Below are 18,991 nucleotides of genomic sequence, written 5' to 3' on the forward strand. Positions count from 1 at the left end.
ATTGAAGTCATCTTAAGTAAACTTAGATGTTATTAGTTCCTGCTGTCAGATCTGATAAAGGTAAAATGATAAATCCTGGTCGTTGTGTGTACTTACTTCCATCACTTTGCTCCCCAACCTACAGTGCAGGTTGTAATATAGATTGGCCATAGGTTCTCGACTCAAAACACTCACCATCATATACGAGACTGTAAGCGTAAATCAATAAGGACCAGCCTTACAGGTGTTCTTAAAGGACTGGGCTGGCTCTCGTCTTGTAGGTGTACGTGCATCAGTTATATCGCCCAAGCTGCGTTCTGCCCATAATTCCGGCCATATGTATCAATGTATGTTTATACAAGTAGAATTGGTTATGGCGTTTTTTTTTTGTTTTTTTTTTCTCCGACAGACAAGCGTTCCTCGTTGATTTATAAATACTTGTCTTTTTTTTTTTTTTTAATTGTGCCAGGTGATCCTTAGAGGCGGGACTGAGCATGGATCATTCGAACGAGACAACTCAGGGGATAGAACATTCAGAAATGTCTAACAATGTAAGCGATCCAAAAGGTCCGCCAGCCAAAATAGCCCGCCTTGAGCAGAATGGAAGTCCTCTAGGAAGAGGAAGAATTGGAAGCACAGGAGCAAAAATGCAAGGGGTGCCTCTTAGACACTCTACACACATGATGAGGTCCGGTACCAGAAAAGGTAATCTTCATTTCCCATCCTGAATTTTAGGTGAAGGACAACCTGCTGCTGCATCCCAGGATTTTTTTTTTTGCAGACAAGTTGCACTTATTACATTAGATTCTTTTAGTTTATTTTTTTTGTCCTTTTGGATTCGAAGGTGCCAGTTGATCAGGTATACTACATGATCTATTGTTGTTTTATTGCTTTTATTGTATTTACTGTTTGTTTCCTTCTCTTTTCTCTATTACATAATTTATCACTCTTGGTCCTAACCTCAAGCGTGGTTATAGAAAATTTAAGCAGAAAACTATCTTGGGCTTTTATACTTTAATTTTTTTTCCTATTTTTTTTTTTTTCTTTTTACTCCTGGAATGCAATGTGCATTATTTTGAGACAACTTATAATTTTCAAGTACATAGTAGAAGGCAGTGGAATTTCATTGTACTCCAAGTGTAACATTTATCATACAATCCTTCATTTTGCATTCAGTTTGGCGAAAACAAAGCATATATTGATCCTAAAATGAACAGACACAGCAGTTGGTATTGTTAGATCTCTATCTATTAAAATGGAAAAACAGCACTTCAGCAAATTCTTTGGCCTCTGTTCATGATTACCCTATTTATTGATTGTTTGCCAAGAACGTATGCATCTTAAGAAAGCCAGGGTAGAACAAGCATTAAAAATATAATTTATTATGGCTTTTCAAGGCGAGCGCATTAATATTGTACTGAGGAGCTTAGAGCGAGAGGCTATAGGAGAGGACTTTCTGACGCCTGCAAACATATAAGTTCTATAAATTCCTAAATAGGAGATTTCCGCTCTCTCTGGTTCTATGTGATATTTGCACAGTTCAATGCCAGGACAGTATTAGACAAGGATTCTACAGACTTGCACTGCTCCTCATGCAGACTTGTTGTTTACATAGAGTCATAAATGTTCAGCAAAAGCCCTTGCAGTGCCTTCAGGTTGGAATCATCTTGTATTTTTAGCACTGACCAAACCTTTTTTTTTTAATGCCGGACAGTTATAAAGTTGCTGCACCGGGAGGCTGAGCCAAGTATTAGATCAGATGGGAAGCAGTTGTGTGACTGTATAATGCTCATCACTTGACCAAAGACGTCAGTATTGATGGCAGATGTGACAGAGCATAGGTGCTCTCACTACTTAAAGGGTTCGACATTCGCTGCTCGCTACACCCCTATTCATCAGAGAGATCCGATAATTGCAATCTGCACATTTGTCAGTAAGCTCTTAATGGCTCTGAGCTATGTCACATCTATATATTTCTGTACAATGAGTTGTAAGTTGCAAGCGCAGGGAGCCTTTGCATTGAATAGATGGTAATCTACTCCTCTGTGCCAGCAAGGAACAAATGAGTGACTTGTATAAGGTCGTAAGGAGAGTTCACATAATGAATTGAGCTCCCCTCACCCACTTCAAAGACAGAGGAATCCCCACTTAGCTACTCCTTCAGAAGAGAATAGCTACAGTCTTCCTACATGTTGAAAGAATTTTCTAGATGTTAACCTATTGCGTGCCAAACTGGACCATGGAGCGCAGCAGTATGGCAAGCCCCGGATTGCGTGTGTGATTTTTCTTTTCTTTTTTTTTTTTTTGCAACTATGTAGCTTGTATTTGCGATTTCTTTGTCATTTCTGGAATGAGCACACTTGTATGGAGTGTGGTGTGGCGTCTGCCTTCTTGCAGCTCCAGTAGTTAATGTTTCTCACATGACATACCTGTAGTAAGATTTCGGTGAGATAAGGGAAGGTCTGTGCTTGACTGGAGCAAGATCATTGGTTGTTTTATTCCATAAGTCTCGGTAAAGGAAACGATTTGTTACTTTTCGATTGATAATGCCATAGTCCCATATTATGCTGCTGCTTAAGTTTACATCAGTGTTGTGGCTGCTGACTATATCAGGAGCATTTCTCTCTATTTCTGAGGACGTTCCATTTGTTCTTAGGTTGTAATTGATCACGATTTTGTTGTTTTAAGTCACCACTTAGCAGGTGTTTACCTTTTGGTTGGCATCTTAAGGTTAATAGAATAGAATATTTTTTTTTATTGCAATATATTCCTTAAAGTACTTTTTTCCTATTATTTATTTTTTTAATTTTTGAAAATATTTTGACCGAATAATTTCCACCTGCAGAACGTAACAGTTGACAGGTGGATGACGTCTTTATTGTCAGAAGTAACACTCCTTTTTTTTTCTTCATCTTTAACTAAATTTTCTTTTAGTTGTTTTTGTCTGTTATATGTTATGACTTTGTTGCTCTTCTGTATGTTGTTACTGTTTGTTGTTATTTTAGATGTTACACAGTCTGGTCATAGATATGAACCTTTTTTTTCTCCCACTATCCATAGGAAATATGCTTCCAGTTTTCTGTGTCGTGGAACATTATGAAAATTTCATTGAGTACGACTGCAAAGAAGAACATGCAGAATTTGTCTTGGTTAGGAAGGACATGCTTTTCAACCAGTTGATCGAAATGGCTCTGCTCTCTCTTGGATATTCTCACAGCGCAGCTGCCCAGGCCAAAGGTGAATAGAAAAGTCTTACAAAAAAAAAATATACAAAATTTTGTATTTTTTTTTTGGGCATGTTAATATTTTTATCCTGTTTTCCCTTCTCCCTTCCCTTTTTTTTTTTTTTTTTTTTTTTTTGCAGCTAAATTCTAAAAAAAATGTGGCTAGTTGTAAGGGACTTCAGATGTTATCACTGAATCATTAGCATGCCTATTGACCTTAATAATATGGTCCACTGAGAATCTAGGGAGAAATGCTGAGCATATCTGAGCAGATGGAATGCTGAGAGTCAATTTGCATTTATGACTGAATACCTAGATGTGTTTCCTTATTCAGTTTTCACATTTTAGTATTATTTAGGCAGCGTCATTTGCTGCTGACTATTTCTAAAATGTTTAAAGTGTGAAACCGTTGAAGCCTTAGTTTCTCTGAATTCATTATGTGCAAATAGTAATATTTCTTTCCCTGTTAATTTATGCAGGTCAGGATCAATATGTTGCTTCCTAAATGTGTTATCTAGTGGTATTTTCCTGTTATGTATTAGCGCTATGTGTTTTTTTTCTTTTTTTACGCTTTAAGGGCTGTGTTACGTTATTGTTCTTTTCTATGTCACTAACTGGAGCTGTCACTGTGTCCTTTTGGTTTAGGGCTAATCCAGGTTGGTAAATGGAATCCTGTTCCACTCTCCTGTGTGACAGATGCTCCCGATGCAACTGTAGCAGATATGCTTCAAGACGTGTTTCATGTGGTCACCCTGAAAATACAGCTACACAGGTGAGTCAGAGCAGGAGTCACAAGTGCTTTGTTCATTTGCAGCAGCAGATGTGTAATATTCCCGTATCGCTGACAATCAGAGACCAAAAGCAAAAGAGGAAAAGAAATCTAAAGTAATATTGTCACTTTGACAATGTTTTTTTTTTCTTCTTGCTATATGTACTGAATTATATTTAGTCAATTAATTCAATACATGCATTACAAATTGGTGTTTTACATAAAATGTACTTAACAGAAAAATATTTTGCATATCCTGTACCATGCCATCTGGGTATGTTCTGCGAAAGAATGACTTCACCCTTCTTAATGTAATCTGGTATGTGATTTTTTTTTTTTTTTTTTTTGTTTATACTCCAATGGCGATTGAAGGGAAAGAAAATGTTCTTAAGTCTGTTTCTCATGATCAGTTGTGAGAAGGCATTGCACCTTAAATTGTTTCACCAAGCGCATCAGAGCAGGAAGGTAGAAGTAACATGCAAAAATAGTCGCCACATGCAGCTGATGTATAATTCATGCATCAATACAGCAGATGTGTTGTATAAAGTAATTAACTAATCGGAACAATCAGGAGACCGAGAGCAATCTCCAGATGCATCTGCTTGATGCGCAAAATGAAATCTGTCTGTCTTAAAGGAATGTTCTGCAGCAGGATGCAATCTTGTAATAATCCCTTCTCTAATCTGTCTCTAATAGTTGCCCTAAACTTGAAGACTTACCTCCTGAACAGTGGTCCCACATAACGGTACGCAACGCTCTAAAGGACTTACTGAAAGATATGAACCAGAGCTCGCTAGCTAAGGAATGCCCTCTGTCACAGGTATCGGCATTTAACATTATTGACAAATGATAATCTTGTCACCAGTCCAGGGACTGGCGTGACTTGTCTGGTAATTGTATTCTGGTTTGCTGTCACCTCCAGCAGTCGTCCTTAGTGTGGTACAGCGGTTCCTAATGCGTGATCTCATCTCACCTGCAGTTCCTCTCCAGCACTGTGATGTAATTGCCACTGTACACTAGTGTTACATGCTGTCCACAATAGGAGGAAAACGTCTTGTACAAATGTCTACACCCAAACCATGAATTATGCATGCAGCTAAGGGGGGGGAAAAAAGTGCGAAAAGATTCCTCTTGGGACACGGAATAATTACAAGCAACACAATTAGAATCCTGTCATATAATCTAATTAAAATATTCTAGTAATACAATTAAACCATTGAAATCTGGCGTTTTAAATACTGATCTTGAAGGACTTTATGTTGGATTTCAGCAGGGTCACTTTTGCCCTGAGAGTCACTTCTGTTTTTTTTATATACTTCTGTTATTTTTTTTTTTTTCAATCTCATTTTGTTAAGTAATTTCCTTTTGATTGGGTTTTTAAGACCAGTATACTCCTTTCCATTTTTTTTTAAATTTAGTTTATTTAAAATCCTTTTTTACACCTTTTGTGTTCTTTAATCCGTGCTACCATCTTTGCCGCAGTGCCTTGGCATTGGCAGCAGATACCATCAAAATCCGTATGAATATTCTATAGTAGGATACCTATTCTATCCACTCACAGTACGCCACATTGGTGTAAAGGGATATGTATGGTATTTGCTTCTTTCATTTTAAGCCATAGGTCTTTTGTTATTTTTTTTCCCAATATTTTATTTTTTCTTTATTTTCCCTGCCATATTTCTCTCAATAGCTTAACACGTCAGCTTTTCATAGAGATGTATTGTTAGCGGTTTTGAATAGTTTGTCCACTTGGTATCCTGCACAGCTATTTTTCTCTTGCTCCAGTCTTGTGGCTCCTGTTCAATAATTGTTGGACTGGAAAGAATCAAAATTCTTTTCACTGTTTTACAATCCGTTCATTTCTGCGTTTACTTCGCTGCCATGTTTGTATCTGGTGCACAGGCTTGTAGGTGTTTACTGTAGCTGCTACCTGCAGATAGGATTTGTTCCATCTTTTTTTTTTTTTTTTTTTTTTTAAACATTGAAATACGTTTATAAATAGACAACATTTGAAAAGAAGAATCCCCCCTTAACTGATTATACTCAAGTAACATCCATTTCTCTAATCACTCATGACAAGGAAACAAAAATAAATATATATATTTTTTCTTTTTTTATTGTTATCATTACTCTTGAGTATTGAACTGATGTATAATGGGGTATGCAAATGGTGGTCTCTTTATTAAGTCTTTGAATATGCATTCATTAATATTTTCCATAATTAAAGCACTCTTTTGATCATAATTTTTAGGTAAATGATTGAACTAGTTAAGTCTTTTACTTTTTTTTTGTATACTCAGACATTACAAAAGCATAGAAGGTGTTCCTACAGTAAGCTGGGACGGAATAATGCAAAATCCTAAAATGTAAAAAATATCTTTGACAAATTATAAATATATGAAGAAAATTTTATGTGGATTTTTGGCTTTATTATTGGTATTTATTTTCACTGTAAGATTAGATGTGGTTCTCAAAAGAAGTATTAAAATTTGGTCTGTGGACTATTTGGTCTTTGGCCTATGTATATTGGCCATATAAACAAATCTCCCCCTATCTTTGGTCTAGGTCTTGGGGTTACATTTTATACAATTCTTAGTATATATAACGCCTTTTAAGGTTTGTGGTGTTGTCCAAGTACTGATATATTGTGTGAAAATCATTGCATCTTTATAGCCAGCCTTCTTACATTGCTTTGTATTTAGAATATAGTATTGAAAAGTGAAAAAGTGAAGTCGTTGTAATTACTGAAGTGATTGTATGGGTTATTTATAGGGCTTATGGTCTTGGCTCATTAATAATATATGATTAGATTAAATATATTTCCCTTTAGGGATTATTGTTACCATCATTGCCTTGGACTATGTATTGCTGAAGCCCTACTATCTCATTTCGGTTGCATTTCCATTACAGTATTCTTTGCAAATCTGAGCAGAACTGCCCTCCTGCTTTGCAACCACAACATATTTACTTGCACACCCTGTACATTGAAGTAATACATCTTTGCCTGAATTGTCTCCATCTATTCGTATAGTCATCCATACGTTCACTTGATGATAGGTGAGGATCTGATTTCTCCTGGCTGGAAAGCTTTAATGGAAGGAAAATTACAGTACGTTTTCTAAAACTGTAGGGCAATAGAATTTAGCTGGGTTCTGCATTAGGTCACCACTTACAAACAGGTTGAGCAAAAACTTTCCTCTGGATGACTGATGTGTCAATTACAATGCAGGTTAATGGAGATGGATGCCAAGATCTTTAATAGATATAACTTAATAAATTCACATTGCTTTGAATTGTTTTATACTTTTACATTGCTGTAACCTTTATCAGCATAATTATTTTTTTTTTGTCTTAACAATCTCACATATACATTAGTTTTTTTTTCCTGGCCCTATGTTGCCCTTATGTCTTACGTAAACCCCGGACCTCAGGTCTACAAGCCAACGGTGCTAACCATTGGGCCACCATTGAAACAACAATTCCACTCCTTCCCATTGTGGGGGTCTTTATTTATTCAAGTTTACAATACTTGGATGTAAGCATTAAAAAAAGTATTATTCTAGCTAGATGAAATGCTCCTGTACACTTGCTAAGCCTGACATTAAAGTAATGTTTGCTTTGGTATTCTACAATTATAGTCTCCTTCCCCATCCGTGGTGTAATTATTGCTGATAGGTATTTATACTTGTTGGGGTGAGTGTAGGTTTAGCTCGACTTCCCTGAACAATGCCTTTTCCACCAGTCTTTTACATGGCTACCATTTATTTCTAAGTACAGACAGGTATCCGCTGTAGGGAAGCATTATTTTATACTTGCTGAAGTGAAGTATTAACCAATCTGGCTATAGGACAGCTGTCGAGCCACGAGCTGGGGAACACTGCTGTATACAGTAGGCCAAAGAGGGGCAGAAATCGAAACACACAGTGTGAACGGACACTGGGATACTGTTGATTTCTTGTCCATAGTAACAATATTATAAGGTGTAGTGATTAATTCTTTAGGTTCTTGTACTTGTTACCCAGGGCATATTCACATGTATAAACATCAACTGCATTTTTTAAAAATTACCAAAAAAAAAATAGAAAAATAAAAACCTTTGTATCGCACAGTTTCCCTATGTGTGACTCTCTAGCCATTGCAAAACTACAACTCCCATTATGTCCTGACGTCCTTGAACTTATGGCAGTTATAAACAATGCAGAAGAAAACCTGAGTTTCTATGTGTGAACTTTCCCAGTGTAACAAGTTCAAGAACTTGGTTCATTAGAGCTGACAACATTGTTACTATTAACAAGAAAACAGTATTGTTACGTTGCGGTGCCAACTCCCATATTATGCCATGCTTCCTGCACAACATTGGCTTTCTGTATAGAGCGGCGTACCCCTACCTGTGGCCAGCCAGCTGTTGCAAAATTACAACTCCCATCATGTCCTGACATGGTGTCCTGACTGTGACATGATGGGAATTGTAGTTTTGCAACAGCTGGGAAACCACAGGTTGGGGAACACTGCTATACAGCATTGACACAATATGGCCCCTAGACTGTGTGCACTCCACGCCCATGTCGTGCCGCAGCATAAAGGTTATACAGGTGCAAATACCCTTGTGGAGACAGACCAGCGTTTGTATTGTGTTTATTATCCATAAGTCGCATAGTTTGCATTCATATATGAGAACATCTACATATACAGTTTTAATGCATTTGTTTATGGGCAGTATTTCTTGACGTATTGCCCCCGAGCTGTCACAAGTTGTCATACAAGGTAGTAAAGTTTTTGTTTTTACACATCCATATAACTCCCCAGTATGAGTTATTACGTGTACGTTGTCGAAATTTGTAGCCACACAGATGGGGAAAGTATCGACGCCCGTGATCCAGGAGAAATATTGCTTTTTGTAATGTCCAGATTACACTGTTTAAACAGTTTTGACATCTGTCTTTAGAATTTTTTTTTGGAAGGAAAGAAGTCTTTGCTAAGAACCATTTTGCAAAGTGTTCTCCATTTCAGCCTTTCTTTACCTGTATTATGAAAGCAGATGGTCTGCATGTCTCTTGAATATTTATAACTATCGAAAACAATCTCTTGCTATTCACCCTTAGGCTTATGAGATGTCAGGACTGTTCTGGTTGGGAAAAAATCATCTTGGGTGTTTACAGAGAGAGGATTACATTAAGCTGAAATGACTATACATTTTCGAGTTTAATATTTGTCCATCAGCTGTTTAATCGTATTTAGATAATTGTGTAAATAAGTTGTTTCAGTCATTGCCCTCTCTACTTTATAGAGCTTGAAATCTTTAAACACTAGTAAACCAGATTTGTCAATATTTTCTTTTTGTTTGTTATTTATTTATTTTGCTTCCTGAGCGGAATAATAATAATCTCACAATATTCTTTGTGTGTTTGTGATGTATGACATCCATTTCATCGCAGGCTGCTCCATCCATACATTAACCAGTTCAGGTTAAATACTGTGGAAAATCATGGAAAGTTCCCGTAGCGCATACAATGTGATACTAAGAAGGTATCCTGAGTGACAGCATCCTGTGCTACAAGATGCATAGGCGGCCCCTTACCTGTACGGGCACACCCTCCATCCCGTTCATTCTCTGACAGATTCCATTAATCTGCTGATTTGCTTTCTCTATATAGAAATCATGTAGAACACTAATGCTGCCTAGTCCATAGTATAGGAAGTGTCACCGTAAACGCTCCTCAGTCCTAACTAACGCTCTTTTATTGTCAGTGCAGTAATACTTAGGTGTTACTGTTGTTCGAACTAATAATATAATTTTATTTATTTATTTTTTTTAACCCTCATTCTTAATAAAACTAGCAGGGACGGCTATGGGGAAACATTGGCACAAGATAAAAACAGAAAATTTTCGTCAGAAAAAGCCCACCTGCCCTTTTAGTGTTTCCTTTCATATTCCCTCAGGATAGATATAGATTATCCCAGGCAGGTTTTAATTCAACTACTTTAGATTTACTTACCACCTCTGCTGGAAGTTTCTTTCAAGCATATACTACCCTTTTTAATAAAGTAATATTTTCTCATGTTATTTCTTATCTTTTCCCACAACTAAATGATACGTCTTACTGTACAGGATCTTAAATTTTATATAGGATATGGTGCATTTATTGCATAGCTTTTGCTTACCCCCACAAACCTATTGACTTCAATGGTAGAGCAGTTGGGGCTGCTAATGTTGGGGATCCTAATGTTAAAACCACAATGCTGTTCTTTGCAGTTTTATTTAGGATGGAGGCCCTGACTTTTAACCTGTTTATATTTCATTTAATGTAGTATGTCAGCTATTTTGCTGGTGGTGGTCATTTACTTTGTATTTTTTTATATTACTACTAAATTACCTATTTTGTTTTTAAAAGAATTCACTACAGTGGACACATCCATTGTGCCCCAGATTGTATAGACAACGTTTCTTTGTCATGATTTTTTGTGATTACAGAAATTAATAATTGACACAACTCTCACTTAGCATTATTGTATGTTTTTCCCCCTTTCTTTCTGTAGAGTATGATTTCTTCCATTGTGAACAGCACTTACTATGCAAATGTCTCAGCAGCAAAATGTCAAGAATTTGGAAGGTGGTATAAACATTTCAAGAAGACACGAGATATGATGGGTATGTACAGAAACACGTGTAGACAAGACTTTTTTTTCCTTTTGTTTGTTTTATAGGGTATTGCTAGTTTGGAGGGGGTTAGTACATGGGGACAGAATGTGAAGTATAGAGTATATGCCAGAGCTAGAGCTATGCGTGAGAATTGTCTGTTCTGTGGACTGGTATTTATTCAGAGGTATTTTCATTGAATGCCTGAACTGTCTTAAAGTAGACATATACCATACACATGTGGATGTCTATGTGGTCTCAATAGCGAGAGGGGAATAAGCTGCTGCCAGATACCAAAGGTGGCGGCTTATCTCCTGTGACTATGAAGGATCAGGCATAATAACTTTAAGGATGCACAAGCCTCTTTCTTTCTTAAAGTTGGCAGGTTTTTACCATATTGGTGTTGGTCTGTATCTAATACATCTGTTTCCCTGAATATCATCATTTGTATATAATAAACAATGGGAAGACCATTTATATCTGTATATTTCCGAACAATGCTGTAAAAACAGCTGTAAATATGTACAGTAGTTTAGTAGACTACATTTGCCAGCTTTTGCTTGGTTTTGGGGGTATAAATGTGTTTAATAGATTTCTGTGGCATGTAAATTATAGTCCTCTTTGTTTAAGCGTTCTTGTTTCAATGTTGCCTTTCCAGTTGATTTGGCAAGGAGCAAAGTAGTAAAATTTTCGCTGCTTCAAGCTCCAGAGCAAATAAACTACATGGCGGTTGTAGAACTTACTAGTCCTAATAAGTGGTCGAAGCTAAAGTTTAACCAGTCCCTATGGGCCGGATCATGACCTATATGCTGTATATGGCAAATAGGTTAATATTCCAGCAAGTTTAAGCTGAATGCTATTTAATACTGATGTCCCTCATTTCGGGATACAGTACTCCTCTAAATCATGTATTATCATAAAAAACAAGAAGCAGATTGATCACAGTGATTCTTACCATACCTTAAGCTTTACTATAGGATACAATTTTTGTAGTCTGTCAAGTATTCTCATCAGAGGGCGTCCAGCTTCCATTATGGCTAGAGGTTTGTGAGATCCTAACAACTTAATTTTAGGGGAATATGTCATTCTGTTTATATATATATATATATATATATATATATATATATATATATATATATATATATATATATATACATACACACACACACATATCCCTCACAAACTGCAGGTAAGGCTGGATATAGGGAAGCTAGGCTGAATATGTAGGTTCTCATGGTACTCAGTGGCATTTGCCTGCAGTCAACCAGCCTGCAAAGAATCTTGGTACTCCTATCCATTATATTGCGCTTGGTGTGCATTTCCTTACAATGCATTAACCTTTGACAGTAAAAGCATGCCAGGGGTACCAAGAAAATAATAGTGAGAATCCCCATTACCTCTCCTATCCAGCTGCAGTTTGTGGTGGTAAAACATATTAACCAGATACCTTTAAAAGTTGAGGAACAGGTGTATTTTTTATGTAAGTATACATGCAAGTGATGCCAGCATCTGCCATAGTTGCACCATAGCTGCCCCTGCTTTCTAGTCATCTTAGAGAAGTCGACCTCCAAAATGAGTATCTGATATCTTAACTGGAAATACTCTCTAATGGCTTGTGTCATTTACAGCATATGATATATATATGTATTCATACACAGCAGTTATAAACACTGGTAACTTGAGTAAGGTTGTGTGCATTGTATTGTGCCTCCAATTTATATGACCATTTAATAAGATTACGTCATCTTTATGATAATTGGATCTGGGATCTGTTTATGAGCGCTACCTATTCCTCTGTTGTGGTCTTATACATCATTGGGTATGTAAAATATCACTAAGGAGTATTGCTATGGCATCTAATGCGGCCCAGTGTACATCTGTAGCAGCAGTGTAAATACGAAGCTTTGCTCTGTGTGTGAATGCTGGGGTATATCGAGCAATTATTTTATTTTTTTCTATTTAATAAGGCTTGAACTTTGCCTCCAAAACTATCCCAAAGCAGAATTAATCAGATATGCTGCTCAATGCCAAAGTCTATTTTCAACCTGGCTCATCAGTTATTTGAACTTTTCAGATACAAGGTCAGAGCCGTATTAATTCAATGACCCTGCAGCCATTAAAAAAAAAATAATTTCTCCTAATGTGCCAGATGCCAAGTTTAAATCATATTTTTGGCCAATATAATGCAGTGTAATATGTTGATGATGTCGAGAGTCATATGTCACCGGGATGGCTTGGGTATCATTTGTTCTATAATTATCCAATGGCCTTGGTATAGTTTTACAATTCTACTTCTGTTTTACTACATTCGCTACTGTGTGTTACAGGAGTGAGGGAGTATAACTGCACTGGGCCATACTGAGCCTTATGGCGTGGCGTCGACTTCTTATAAATGATAAGAATAATTATAATTAAACGTATACTATATAATCCTATTTGATACTACTTTTGTGTATGTTATTTTGTTATTTAATATATTATTTTCTTTTTGTAGTTGACATGGAAGACCTGTCCGAAATATCTCAACAAAATTCAAATCATGTGAACTATGGTCAGCAGCCCGTTCCTGTTAATACCCCCGAAAAGCCTTCATCCCCCGGACAGCATTCTCTTGGCGGTCAGACACCAGTGCGGACGCCGCTTCCCAACCTGCACCCAGGACTTGTATCTACACCTATTAGCCCTCAGTTAGTAAATCAGCAGCTGGTGATGGCTCAGTTATTGAACCAGCAATACGCAGTGAATAGACTACTAGCCCAGCAGTCCTTAAACCAACAGTACTTGAACCACCCTCCTCCTGTCAGTAGATCTATCAACAAGCCTTTGGAGCAACAAGTCTCGCCCAACACAGAGGTGTCTTCCGATATCTATCAATGGGTACGTGACGAATTGAAAAGAGCAGGAATCTCGCAGGCAGTATTTGCACGTGTGGCTTTCAACAGAACTCAGGTAAATATGCTGTTCTTAATGTTTCTTATGTTGAGTTCTGTGGTCTGATCAGCGATGCTTTGAATAAATATTAGGCTCCAGTAGATAAGATCAGAAGTGTCTGCTCCTACCTCTCCGTCTCCTTTCTGCCTGCAGTTTGCTTTCCTAGCAGATAAATAGATGCGTATAATATATGGCTGCTTGAGATGAGGTATACGATTAGATAAAATGAGTTGTGCATTTCGCACAGCTCCTGCATAAGCATTTTCATAATTCTGGGTTGTAGAAGTAGTTATGATTCTGAAGTAGTCACAGCAGTGTACTTCTTATATATGGGCCGTCTAACAGTAGTCAGAGATGTCATATAAAGCAACTTAATTTTAAAAGATATATATGTGTATATATATATATATATATATATATATACAGTGGTACATTGGTTCTCAAACTGCCCTGAACTGAAACAGTTCAGTTCTCAAACAATATTTTTAAGGAAAGTTTGCTTCGGTTCTCAAACACTTTTTTGGCACTCAGTCTAGAAGTACAGTAATACCTCGGTGTTTGAACGAAAATTTACCCGGGAGTAACGTTCAGAATTCGAACTTTGTATCTGAATGTTTTTGCGAGCGTGGGTTTTACGTGGTGAATTTAGCACTGGTGAGGCTTCTCATTCAGTACAGTACTGTATAAGACTGCTGGAGTGCATATACAGTACAGTAGTAGTACATTCAGTGCACCACCATCTCCCATCCTGTAGTGTATAAGACTGCTGGGGTACATATACAGTACAGTAGTAGTACAGTCAGTGCACAACCATCTCCCATCCTGGACTGTATAAGACTGCTGGAGTGCATATACAGTACAGTAGTACAGTCAGTGCACCACCATGTCCCATCCTGTACTGTATAAGATTGCTGGAGTGCATATACAGTACAGTAGTAGTACAGTCAGTGCACCACCATCTCCCATCCTGTACTGTATAAGACTGCTGGAGTGCATATACAGTACAGTCAGTGCACCACCATCTTCCATCCTGAACTGTACTGTATAAGATTGCTGGAGTACATATACAGTACAGTAGTAGTACAGTCTGTGCACCACCATCTTCCATCCTGTATTGTATAAGACTGCTGGAGTGCATATACAGTACAGTAGTAGTACAGTCAGTGCACCACCATCTCCCAGTGCTAGACTGGTGGTGGTGGGGGTCACTATACAGTAAAGGATGAGTGAGGAGTTAGTGACTACTGTACTATAATTGCTGCTTTTGTTGAACGTTTCTTGTTTAAAATTTACTGTACAGTATATAGTGCTGTTCTGTACTGTGTTGTAGTGATTAAACTTTGCAGTGTAATGAATGGGTGCCATAGTTAGTTATTGGTAGGTGCTGGAATTAATTAAACACATTTACATTATTTCCTATGGGAAGACACTGATCGGTTCTTAAACTGCCTTCCGGAACCAATTCAGTTTGAGAACAGAGGTACCACTATCTATCGAGATATATACTTGATATATTTGATTTCACTCCCTTGCATTTGTCCCCTTCTACTTTAGTCTACAAACTGATCCTGCAGCCATACTCACCTCCTTCATAACTAAGGAGACAATTCTGTCAGTGCTTGATATGGTTGCAAAGGTGGTCATACCCTTCCAAAAGTCCAAGTTTTCCTTAGCTTGTTCCTATTCCTGATTGTTAGGCCAATCATTTTGTATGTTTTTTGTTTGTTTTTTGTTTTTTTTCTTTGCATTTTAGACCTTTTTAATAAAATAGTATTGTATACCTGTGGGCTGGGTTCACACTACGTATATTTCAGTCAGTATTGTGGTCCTCATATTGCAACCAAAACCAGGAGTGGATTAAAAACACAGAAAGGCTCTGTTTACACAATGGTGAAATTGAGTGGATGGCCGCCATTTAATGGCAAATATTTGCTGTTATTTTAAAACAACGGCTGATATATTCAAACAATGGCCGTTATTTACTGTTATATGGCGGCCATCCACTCAATTTCAACATTGTATGAACAGATCCTTTCTGTGTTTTTAATCCACTCCTGGTTTTGGTTGCAATATGAGGACCACAATACTGACTGAAATATACGTAGTGTGAACCCAGCCTACCGTAGTCTGTATTTATGGGCACATACAGCGGAATGGAAGAGGTGTACGGGACCTTGAGCTCATGGATCTCATTCCTGTTGTGTTTTCATTGTGTCTTGTATAGTGTCAGTGCATGTTTAAAAGGATTAAAACTAGGCAATACTAAGCACAAAAATAAAAACTGTAGTTAAAGCATGTGACTTGTGATTTATCTGTCATGTTTTTGTGCTTTTTGCCCTTTTACAAATGTTGAGCAAAGTGCAATCTCTTAAGAGTCTAATTGTGCCAGGTCTATTGGACTTGGTGCTGTACTTGGGGCACATATCGGTGCAGCTATTCACCAGCCATGACGTAAAAAAAGCATTACCTAACATTACCTAATATACCTAACAAGTTGTGTTCATAATACAATGCTCCATAGTTTGCATTGTCTTGCATTGTCTTCTTCACTCTTAAAGGCTAGGGACACCTTTTAGGGCACCTGTCCTAGTGGTTCTCTCACAGACACAGGTGATGCAGGAAGACTGGGTTACCATGTATATGGCCTATGTCTGGTTTTGTTCATAAGTTCAATCTTCCAGTGTCAGCTGCCACTGCACACCAGTCTGGAGAAACAATTGTTTAAATTTTTTTTTTTTTTTGCTTTGTACTTACATGAGAACAAAAGACACTGGAAACTGATAGTACTGATATACATATATACATGCTGTCTGTTTCCACATCACACAGCAGTACATACTTTCTTTGTGCGCTGCTGCTGTCATACGGCATCCTCTTCTCCGGCTCTCCTGCCCAGCTGATGTGATTTTAGGCCCCACCTCCTCTAGCTGTTGATCATTGTGGAGAAGGTGGTGGCCTGAAGATATAGTAGCTGGGTGGGAGAACCAGAGAAGAGGATGCCGGATCACAGTAGGAGGTAAGTATACACTGCTGTGGGATTTGGAAACTGACAGCAGCGATATATGTATATCTGTGCTGTCACTTTGCAGTTCTCGACCTCACATTCCCTGTAAACAGGGAGATGTGTGGCAGGCTTAGCAGTGCATTTTAGGGCCAAGGGAAGTCACTTCACTTCCATAATTATATTTTAGACTATCCGGCGAAACATGGCGATAAATACCATAGTGACAAGTGTGATAGGCCCTAGTAGCTGATACCAGCAAGTTAGTAAGGGTTAACCTGCTGATGGTTTTCCTTTTAAAAATCACACATTTTTCACATTGTTTCTTTAATAACTGAGTAAACAAGATGAATCTTATTCTGGGGTCCAGTGCAGATGAAGAAACAAAGTAATTGTCCATATCAGACAGCGATGACCATCCTTAAAGGGGTTATCTAGCGCTACAAAAACATGGCCACTTTCCCCCTACTGTTGTCTCCAGATTGGGTGGGGTTTTGAAACTCCGTTCCATTGAAGTAAATGGAGCTTAATTGCAAACCGCACCTGAATTGGAGACAACAGTAGGGGGAAAAGTAGCCATGTTTTTGTAGTGCTGGAGAACCCCATTAAGGGTAGAAAACCCTCTTTCATGGCCAATAAAGGCTTTAACTATTCTAAAAAATTGTCTGCTTTTTGTTTTCCTGGTGCAGTGACCTTAGAAGGAGAGGTTACATACATATCAGTGGGTAGGTTCTGCACCTACACAACTATCTAAGTTTCACATCAGTTTCCAAAGAATATTATTTAAATTTTTCTAAAGTATTTCTATGCGCCACAAGTTATGTTTCTTTGAGATTGTATATAGATCTATTGTCTCTGAGGTTATCAATGATTCTTGCATTGTGAATACCATGAGCTGTTTCCTTGTCTTGTAGTTTTCATGAATTAATAGTGTTGAAATGCTTTGTCTTAGAGCTTCGCATTGAGTAGTTCCTCTATTATTCCTCCTGGAATTGTATGGGTAAACGTACAACTTGATATTACTTTCCTTTGCCAATAGATTCTGCAATTATCGCTGACCATGGCATCTATATAAATAAACAGTGGGCATCCTCAGCCACCCTATCAGCGCCTCTGCAGGGTGTTGAAGGGTTGCTGTGGCAGCCATGGATCTAACAAATACCCCAGGTTTGGCACAAGCGTGTGCCTTATAGTCATGTTACGGGAATTCCATGTCCAAAAAGTCATGTCCAAAAAGCATGCAAGCCAACCCGTCTGCCTCCTTAATGGGGTCCACACTGTGCCTGAAAGGTTCATTGATGAAAAAGTAAACATATTTGGACTTTCATGTAAAGATGAGGTAAGCCAGTATGTTCTATCATTAAAGCAGTCACAGAATCCTTAGGATAAGCCAATATCGATGAGGATACAGTTATTGTCACCCTTGCCTATCCGCTATCTAAAAAAGGTTGCAGCTAGTGTTGAACTGTTTGGGTTCAAAAAGATTCTGAATCGGAATGCTCTGCATTTTACTCCCGGCGTCTTGAGAAGTTGGATGCCACTCTAGGGCTGCAAGAAAAACATACTTCCTATGGCTGTATCTATATTTTCCAGGACTCCCTAGGGCAGCATCCAACTTCACCAGCCCCCGGGAGTCAAACGCTGAGCATTTAGGCTCTGAGAATGTCGCCAATTTTGAACAGTTTGGCCTCTCTGCTTAACACTAGTCGTATCGCTTTGGAGATCTTGGCAGCCTCCTCACTGTTTATATCTCCTCATGTTATAGTTGTAAATCACAGCACATGTGTAGATACAGGATATTCTTATAACTGCGTCTGTACATGCGGAAATGTGGTCACATGGTGAATTGTGTGACCTTTGACACTTGGTGGCATTTTGTATTTTATTTTTCATTACAGCATTCACCATGTGGGATAAATAATGCTATATTGTGACAGTTTAGACTTTTCCATCTATGACGTTGTGTATCAGCAATCTGACTGAAAGCAGAAGTCAGGCTCCTTTCTATAGTCTATAAAGCTCAGCTCCAGCTATCGGTCAGATCAGGCGGCCTACCTGGCAATTGAGAACATGGCTGTTAATAGGAATGATGCTTTAAAGGGAACTAATCAGCACAATTTTGCTGATTTAAGTTCCTAGCAATGGATATTGTAAAGAGACCCCCTACCATGCCTGGGGTTCCTCTGTCGGTAACTTGACATCCTGGCATAACGTCTTTTATGCCTTTTAATGGGCCCCCTTGCCCGTCAATCACCATGCAGAGCGCGCTGACAAGCAGAGAGCCATGACTAGTCACAGCCCAGATAACTAGTTCACGGTTCTCTTCCTGACTCACGCGCCAGCATAAATTGTGCTAATGGTGCCCTTTAAATAACTATTCTTATATTGTGAAAGTTATACTTTTTGTCATAGTACCAATTTAATACCAACCTCGCCTAATTTAGTAAAAA

The 18,991-nt window shown here is 38.1% G+C and overlaps 1 protein-coding gene across 5 annotated transcripts in view; it reads left to right on the forward strand.

Moving 5' to 3' along the window:
* Positions 1-18,991, forward strand: part of SATB1 (SATB homeobox 1) — a 131,565-nt gene that overhangs the window by 68,832 nt on the left and 43,742 nt on the right. For all 5 annotated transcript variants that reach the window (XM_069958695.1, XM_069958696.1, XM_069958698.1 and 2 more), the window contains exons 2-7: positions 449-684; positions 3,040-3,216; positions 3,849-3,975; positions 4,669-4,792; positions 10,510-10,621; positions 13,104-13,558. In XM_069958695.1, the coding sequence (XP_069814796.1) occupies positions 474-684; positions 3,040-3,216; positions 3,849-3,975; positions 4,669-4,792; positions 10,510-10,621; positions 13,104-13,558 (1,206 nt within the window). In that variant the 5' untranslated portion in view covers positions 449-473. The remainder of the gene's footprint in view (positions 1-448; positions 685-3,039; positions 3,217-3,848; positions 3,976-4,668; positions 4,793-10,509; positions 10,622-13,103; positions 13,559-18,991) is intronic.

This window comes from Dendropsophus ebraccatus, chromosome 2, assembly GCF_027789765.1.
Source record: "Dendropsophus ebraccatus isolate aDenEbr1 chromosome 2, aDenEbr1.pat, whole genome shotgun sequence".
Taxonomy (NCBI): domain Eukaryota; kingdom Metazoa; phylum Chordata; class Amphibia; order Anura; family Hylidae; genus Dendropsophus; species Dendropsophus ebraccatus.